The 9,351-nt window shown below is 38.3% G+C and overlaps 1 protein-coding gene across 1 annotated transcript in view; it reads right to left on the bottom strand.

Annotated features, from left to right (window-relative positions):
* TDRP (testis development related protein) overlaps positions 1-9,347 on the bottom strand; it is a 25,198-nt gene extending 15,851 nt beyond the window's left edge. Inside the window, exon 1 of the mRNA XM_017729166.1 lies at positions 9,240-9,347. Coding sequence (XP_017584655.1) covers positions 9,240-9,347 — 108 coding nt within the window. The remainder of the gene's footprint in view (positions 1-9,239) is intronic.
* Positions 9,348-9,351: the final 4 nt, after the last annotated feature.

The following is a 9,351-nucleotide window of genomic DNA, read 5'->3' as shown; positions in this document are numbered from 1 at the left end:
GAAGTGTCCTCCCACTGAGAAGAATCCAGGAGAAAAGATTAGAGATCACATACAACCTATCTTCCCTTGTTACCCACAGAATAATTTGTATTTTTAAGTGATACACATTAGTACACCCTTCTCTTGATACATATTCTCTACTTTTGTTACCATTTTGAGGTAAGGGAGCCTCTGATTTGGTTTATCAATTTTTTTTAGAGGACAATCTAATGTGCAGCTACGTGTAAAAAAAGCTCATCTTCACTCTTTATCATGCTGCATAACACATAGTGATGCTGAACACTTACAAATCATTTCAGTATGTTTTAGTCTGGTTGGTTTACAGTTATGACAATTCACTGTTTTACTTCAATTTAAAAGAAAAACATGGACTACGTTACAGTAGATACTTCTAGGTGGCTAAATGCTAATGCTAGTGGGAAATGCTGATCAGCAGCTTGAATAGCCCTCCAGTTCTGGCAGGGGAAGGTTGGTATGCACAGCGTGTTTTCATAAGGAAACAAGTGCCGTTTTGTTGGACATACTGCAAACCATAAGGTACTCAAGGGACTAATTCAACTAGCACACAAACCTTTTTGTATAGAGATCAAAATTGTAATCTACTTCCCTCAGCTTCCTTTGTGGTAAAGTAATTAATTAGTGTCTTTAGATCATTCACTTTCATAATTCAGGCCAAGATGAAGAATGTTGAACATCAAAGAGTTAAGGCGAATAACAGCATCATTTTGTCCTGCATGCCCTTCTTGTGCTCTAGTAAGTAAAATGGTATATTATCGATTTTCTCTACCCAATTGTGGGAGCTTCCTATCATACACACACACATTAGCTGTGCAAACAAGAGTAAACAAGCTATTGTTAAAAGAGTAGGTCCTTTTGGAGCAAATTTTCACCCTTCTACTGACTTATTGCATCCCCACCACCTATCATCACATCTCATCAAGGACTGAGTGTAATATAAAGTCTAGGTTGTCATGCCTGTAAGTGCGAATTAGATTATGTACCACAAACGTGTCATTTAAGTGGGAAAATAATCCCAAAACAAACAGCACCTGAAGAGATACACTCCAGGGAAGAATTTAAAATAATTTCCAGTACTCCTCAAACCTTACTAAATAATTTAGTGATAGGAGAAGGGAAGGTTAGAAAAAAAAAAAAGAAAAAAAATCACTCAGGAAATCACAAACCTGAAAGTCAACCTCTGAAGCTGGAAAGATTCCCGAAACACTGATTACAAACCAAACAGCAGAACAACTATATATACACAGCCTGACCAGAAACAACACAGATTGGGAAGAGGAGATCACACTGCCAGATCACCATCTTAAAATACAGCTAACAAAAGAAAATATTTCCTTGGGTTTGAGGAGGATCTTAATATAATGTAAAATGAAATAAACAAGACTAAAGCTGATTATTAATGCAAAAGTCACTCTGCTTATCTAAGTTTAGAACCGAATCCAAAACAAAGCAAAATACACTCAAGCATGAGTAAGAAGAAAGTTATCAGTAGAAGATCAGTGGCATTTGGTCTAATTTTTTTTTCTGTACCTGTAATATACACCTGGAAAAATTCAATGCATGGATATATGCTTTCTGAGTCAGGATATTGATGCAACAGTGATCAAATGTAAATGGGCACTGAAACAACTCTACTACTTTCAGCATATTCCTTCAACACAGCTGAAAAACAAAGCTGAACTGTACCTGAACACCCACGCAAAACTGAACATGCCTTTAAGAAAAAACAAGGCTTTCAATTTTAACAAATAAAGGCTGCATTACTCAGTCATACATCGCTTTCTTCTTGGACATGAGGCTATATGTTCAGCAGAAAAACTCCAGTCCTGAACTGTGAATTGCCTCTGCTCATTTCTGGCAGAGATAGCCTAGACTGAGATCAAGATAATGTGATCAGCCTCGCCCATATTTCATCTACTCCTAGATCTCAAACCTCCATTTCTATGTCCCTAAAGCAATGAGTGAATCAAACCAGCCATCTGGGCAGGTGGTGTAAATTGAAAATTTCCTGTTAATGTCACCAATGAAAAGTATTAACCTAGGCATTTCTAAAGTCTTGCTTAAGAGTAGTTTGGTATTTTAAATTCATTTTTCTCTTCTATAAATAATACTTTTCCACTCCAGATTGCTCACTACACTTAGAAAAACATCTTTATTATGACAATAAACTAACTAAATAGTGACAGTGAGTCCTATCCTGCAAGTTTCCTCTACCAGTCTTCAGCAAAACTGAAAATACTTTTGTTGATAAAGAAAAGGAAAATGTAAAATCTAAGTGTGTTGAAGAATTATACTTTAATTTTGGCATATATTTCACAGACAACCCTAATTTTGAAACTTGCTTTTAAAATATAATTCATCAGGTCATTTCTAAAAGAACTTATTTCACTCCACTAACTTTAAAAAGTCTGGGTGGATATTTCAGATACAGAGGACAACCCATTCAACATATTTAAAAATGCTTCCATTTCTAGGCTCCAGGCTCTCATAACTGCCTACTATTCACCGGCCCAACTGAGAGGTGAAAACATAGGAAAACTGCTTTTCATCTTTCAAATACTTCTAATATATTCATAATATTAATAATAATGATGGTGCTCTTTTCTTCAGTATCCATGGCTGTTAAGAACTTGCTTAGCATTTTCAAACTCTGTTTCATTCAACCACTTCAGTTATTGTTTCACATTCCATTATATTTTAAAACAGAATATCTAAATTATTTCCATATTTTTACTGTCAATTGATATAAATGGCCAAGTGTACCAGAGAAGATCAATTTCAGAATGTAAGTATTTACACAAGAATACTTCTGTAGTTCTGCATTTTATTGTCATTATAAAGAGAAACACTGGAACACCAGATTCCTATGCTCTCTGTTTTTATATCAATACACAACGTTACTCTGTGCATCTCTGTAGTAAGAGGTTATAATACATCTTACTCAGACTTTGCTTCTCTGAAATATTTTTGGAAGAATATTAATCACCTTAAAATATTAAAAAAGCTCATATGTCATTAAGAATTTAGTTTTACCTAATTTATAATATTTCAAATATGCTTCATGAAATGGAAACAGCTGTATTAAGATCAAAAACCATCAACTGTCAAAGCTGAAACAAAGAAGGTCAGATAATGAATTTTAATTCAATTTCTGTTGCAATTCAACTATTCCAGTGTTCAATTTTGATGAAATTTCCAACTGAAAATCTGTCAATTATTTTTAACAACTTAGCCATAGTAGAGGTTCATATTTGGTGTTCCCTTATCCAGAAAACAAACCAATAGATGCTAATTCAAAAGACAGTAGCTGACACACAGTTCTTACTCAGTCATGGAGTTTGCCATTAAACTACATGTCTCCAATAAAGGTCTTGGATGAGTAATGGCCATATTTTCCTAGTATAGTTTCTGCAAAACAGGCTGAATGCATCATTTTTTGTTACAGTGTTCAGCAGCACACATACGGCTTCCTTTTGATATGTGGCTTTTATCACACAGGCAGTTATCACACAGACATTTTCCCAGAGCTCCTCACAGAGAACCAGCAGCAAAACTTGTTGGAAATGTGCCTCTGATGATGACAGAGCTGAAAGAGAGCCTACCTAGGAAAGTGTTCAGCAACTTCTAGTAACTCTACTCATGTTATGGATGTCCTCACACAATCTTGGCAAATAGCTTTTATAAAAGCAAGGAAAACATTATAAGCCTACTTTAACAGTAAAGAATTAAAATTATTCATTCTTTCTCAAAACCCATTATATTTTAGTTTGTATATTGATGGTAGGAAGTCCAGCAGTGGTAGAGAGTATGGCTCCAGAAACCTCCCAAAACCCCAAGAAGATGCAACAAATGATTTAGGGAAAGCAGATCTCAAGCAGTGCTGTAGAGGAGAAGATGATGCTGGCTTCGTGGATCAGGGGGAGTGGATAATTCTGTGTTAGGCTGGAGGGGAGGAGGGCAGACTCAGCTGCTGATGGCAAACCCAGTCAATCAGAGCCAGTAAAGCAGAATTGGCTCGAGGAAAGATACAAGTGATAAAAATGACAAATGGGGGAGAGGAAAGGGACGTACTAATAAAAACCTTGAAAGCAAGGACAGAGATTTAAATGCAAATTTCCTGAAACAAAGTGAGGCCAGTTGAAGAAATGGAATCTGAAGGATGAGGAGGACTTAAACTTCATGCCATAAGCAACAACATTAATATCAGCAATGGAATTTGCAGGAACTAGGGGATGGGAAACCACAGCATAGGTATTAGAAGCAGCAGAGGAAGTAATCACCATCAGTATGGGAAGTGAGGGTCTGCACAAGAATTTCAGCTGTCTAGACAGCAATAAAAATAAAAATAATATTAAAAAAAGCAGGCTTGCCCTGGAATTCATAGAGGAAGCAACAGTAAAGTCTAGGACACAAATTCTCTTTCGCACAATAGATAAAAACCACCAACAACCTGCAGGTTACAGGCTTGACTGAAAGAAAAAAATATATACTGATGGTGTCTGTAGTAGGAGACTAATCAGACAATATGTGCTTTGTGGACTTCTAAGAGTCAGAATAAGCCGACAGAGAGGGGATGAGAGGTGAGAAACAGATATGATCCCAGTCAACTGTGTAAAAAAATGACAGTATAAATTAAAAAATGAAGCACCTCAAAAATGAAAAGAATTTAAAACTTAGAAAAAGTCCCAAAAGACTCTGTCAGCTCTGTAGAGTTCCAGAAAGACTGTGAGAAAGAAACAGGAGCCACTCAAGAAGCTGCTGAAAGATTGTATGTGACAAGAAGGAGGAAAAGCAAGAAAGGCAGGCCAAGGAAGGCTCAGGAAAGTCTTCATTGACAGTACCACAATCTAATGTTCAAGAATGATGACAGAATACAGGTGATGGATTTTAGCCAGGAAAATGCCACTGAAATGTCACAAGAACAACTCCAATGAAGAGGAAAAAATCAGGCTAACAGAGGTAGCCTGAAGGTATGATGGGATTATTGGAGTACTGCAGGCAAAGCCTGAGAAACACAGAAATGGCTAGAAAGTGAAGGAAAGGCATTAGCTGGATTAACATTGACTACTTAATTTTTTTTAATTAAAAAATACCCTTATTCAACCCATTAGTAAAACATAAGAAATGCTGCTCAACTCCCACCCATTTCTGCAGGGCTTGTCTGAGTTCAACTCATTCCAAGATGAAAGCCAGTATTAAAATCGTACCAGACACTTAAACATCTTCATTAAAAGAGATAACTAAAATTCTGTACAGCCAACCTTCAAACATCTTGAGCAAGTCTAAACAAAATTCAGCATGAAACATGTTTTTGCACATATTCTCTTTGAACATAACAAAAAATACAACTGGGGAGAACAGATCAAGGCTAGGGTTCTGAAATATTTTTACATGAAAGATAGAGTTTCATTAGATAATATAGGTCAGCCTAACACCCATCCCCTCCCCTAATATATAGATGTATTTTAATGTGGAGTGCCATTTTACATCACAGTTACACATGATATTGACACAGCATTGACATCTCTGAGAACTGATTAGATGGTAGGATTGCAAGGAGAACATAGCACAACTGCCAAAACAATGCCTTCCAGAAATCAAAACCCAGCAGCTTTCCCTTTCCAAAAATACAACTACAGTTTGAAACATAATGACTATATTCCAAACTGAATACAGGTTTGGTATGCACCACTGTACATTTCTAGCATATTTTCAGAGACACACACAAGAAGCACATTAATTTCATCTTATACATGTGTACTATTTATGCATGTCAAGTTACCTTCATGCATTAATTATAACTTAAGTGAATAAAGTACCTTCATTGCATAAATTAAAAATACTTATGCTTCAAAGCATAAATTAAAATTTACTTCCAAGATACAGTCTAAAACTGTCTGGTCTAAAAAAAACCTCACAATAATCCACACATTTATTTACACAAGTACTGCTTCAAAATTTACTTGTCTTTCTTATCTCAGGAAACACCTTACTATTTTAAATAAGTGTTAACAATTCAAAGTACTTGAATGTATGCAGAAACTTTTGCTAAAAAGTGGTCAGAGCCTGACAGTTCCCTCCCTTGCAATTTTCATGTTCTAAAATTTGTTTTTGTTCTCCCCTGGAACAAAATCAAACCATTCTGTATAACACAAAACCAGAACCATCAAAACTTCTCTTTTTAGATCAAACTAAGTTTTTCTATTTAAGAACTATGAACTTCTACAAATTCAAATGTCTGCTTCAGCCCAGATCAGGCTTCCATATCTAAACAGGATGATTAAAATTGCTCTAGAGCAACAAAGGGGTTTTTTGTGTTGGGCTTTTTTTTTTTTTTTAACTTATAGTAGACTAATTTTTTGTTGCTGTCTGCTATTGCAATGTTCTAATTATTAGGTTGCACAGTGAGAACTCCTTCACTCTTTCTCAGCTTTGAAAAAACAATATACAGCACCAACATTTCATTATACTGGAATACTTTCAATGTGGTTTGCTTTAATGACATAGATGTGACTACCAATTTCTTTCTTTTGAAGTAAAAAGTTTCAGCCTTATTTATAGCATGAATATAAGAAGCTTAAGGATTTTCTTCCCACTTGCTTATTAAAAATGAAAATAAGGACAAAAGATGGTTTTTGGGAAAACAACGTATCATAAACCAAAGTCAAAACATGATGACTCTGGTTCATCTTCTCTTTTACCAAATGATGTATCAGAAAAGGAAATGAAATCTAACAGTCAACTTCTGTTGAGATCTAAAGCTGGGTTTCTTAATTTACTAAAAAGCACTCAAACTAATTATCTGGATTTTGGCTCTAATGATAAAAAATTAGGGAAGTCCTGGATTCTCCTCTTCTTGATGAGGTAACCCTTCATTCACAGCAGGCTGTACTGTAACAACTTACACACAGACTGAAGGTCTTCCTCAGCCAAACTCATGCACAGCTAAGGCACCACAAGAACTGCCCCCATAACTCCTCCAAGCTCTCATGGTGGTCAGGATGCAGCAGCAGAGAGCGCAGATCATCACTGAATCCCTCTGCACATTACTGGATTTCCCTCCCTTACAATCATATTATTGGGAGAAAAAAACCACGATCTGATGAAACATCAAAAAATTCAAACACTAAAAGCAAGGAACACGAACTAGATCAGCTACAAGAAGCTGAACAAGTGCATTGGTTACCTCATGCTTTTCCCTTGACACCTGTCCAAGCCATGTTTTAGATACACTGTACCTATGGATGACCTAAAAGATGCCCTGAGAATTACAATGTCAATCAAGTGGTCAGAGCTTTCTGTATAGTCTATTCTTCCTTAAAGCGTACACAAACTCTAAAGTATCTACCGCTAAATATTTTGGGCAGGGTGTTGCATTTCTTTCAAAATAATTTGATTTTAACAGGCAAAATAACTAATAGCTTATGATCTTCACTCCAGCCTGTGTGCCAAGCTACACTACAGTTGTGCTAACCTTACTGAATCCTTTATCTTCAAGAATATTTCTTTTAGTGACTTAGAATAATTTATTTTTCTCCTGTCACCCCCAACATGAAAATCAGCATCCCAGTTCCACTTGGAGTTGAAAAGGAATTTTCTTAAAATTCATGAAAATGCAAACCAATTATTGTCATCACCACTATAACTTGAGATTACAACTTATGGAACAGAGGCCCAGGACAGTAAAAGACAATTGGACTGGACAAAATAAAATAAACAAACTTCAGCCTCTGTTGCTACAGTAGAGAGCTGGGAGAATTGTCCGGACAGAAGTCTGAAGAATCCTCTCCTGACTGGGAGGCTACAGTCAGGAGCCTCAAAGGGGGCTTGGACCATTAGTGGTAGAGAAGACAAGCAGTGAAGAGACAGTGGGATTTACCAGAAGCTTTTGGTGACCTTTGGTGTTCAAGGAGGGTTTCAAGAGGTGACCAAGTCTGTGAGGGCTATGATAGTACAAGCCAACAGCTCAGTGAAAACAGTGGAAGGTTACAGCAAGCACCTGAGGATAGGAACTGTAGGAGGCAGAGGTTAGATGTTGCATTAGAGGTTGGGGGAGATACTTCAGGTCACCTCAAACCCCACAATCCCCCTTCCTCCTCTGAAGGGGGTCTCCAAAGTAAGTGTCCATTCTTCTTCTACAAGAGGAGATCCTATTCATCCATATGACTCTCCACAGCTGCTGTCAAAGAAGTAGCAAGGGCTATGGCTCTACTGTTTAGCTGTGCAGGAGCAAGGGGAAGGCAGGGCTAAACTCGTGATTTTGGCTACTGGAAGATGGAGAGAATAACTGCTGTGACTGGGAGAGGCTGCTCTTCAGCAGTTGCCACATGTGTTGATAACCCACAGCACTTGTCAACCAGAAACTCAAGCTGAGGATAGTTTATCCAGACACACTCCAGCTCTCTCAGCAAGATAGGTGAGACAAACATGGGGTAGAAAGTTGGGTAGGCTTTATTACCTTCTTTTGAAAAGAAACCTCACTGTTTTGCAACCCAGGGCAACTGCTTACTTCAGAACCTCTCATTCAGTATCTAAAGTAACACTGTGGCAACAGAAGATCAGCAACGAAGCTGTACTGGGTAGTGTAACAAGCTCCTGAGCTGGATGGATGCTTAATTGCTACCAAGTTTTTGAAAGCAAATCAAACATCTTTTTTAGTTGTTTTCCCTGATACTCAACTGATACCCTTCCTTTCAGGTTATATTTGTTGAGAAGGTCACTGCTGGTATTCAACTTATCACTTAACAACAAAAGCTTTCAAACAAGATTGCAGCTATTTAAAGATAGTGAACTACCATTAACGAAACCATAGAAAAAGCAATCCTGCCAAAACATTAGTGCTCTACACAAACGCGCAAATAAAGTTACGTTCTAAAACACCCTTGTTTAACGTATTGTGCTTAACAGATGGGTTGCAGTGCCTCTGCCTAGGATTGGAAGAGAAAGTACCCTGCGGTATGAAGCCACTGGAATGAAGGACAGCAAGTCCCAGCAACGCCGGAGGCCGGCTGCTGGGAGGAACCAGGGGTGGATAGGCCAGTCAGCACCCCAAAAAAACCGGGCGACAGTCGCACGATCAGCTCAAACACTCGCAGCTCCGACCAGGGCCAGCCTGCCGGCACATCAGGGTGGGAAAAGTGATTACTCATGCCGCCGGAGAGGAGGGCAGCGGGAGCGGGGCCGAGCTCACGACCCCTCCGAGCCGGGCTCCGCGCTCCTACCTGGGGGGCCGCGAAGGCGGCGGCGGGCGGCGGCCCGCGAGGACGCGTCTCCTCCTCCTCGGGCGAGTCGTCCAGCAGAACTTTGCTGCTCTTGTTGAGCTTCCACATGGCG

The sequence above is a fragment of the Corvus brachyrhynchos genome, unplaced genomic scaffold, assembly GCF_000691975.1.
Source record: "Corvus brachyrhynchos isolate BGI_N302 unplaced genomic scaffold, ASM69197v1 scaffold1, whole genome shotgun sequence".
Lineage (NCBI taxonomy): Eukaryota > Metazoa > Chordata > Aves > Passeriformes > Corvidae > Corvus > Corvus brachyrhynchos.
The sequence above is the reverse complement of the archived record's forward strand: the minus strand, read 5'-3'. Positions and strand labels throughout refer to the sequence as shown.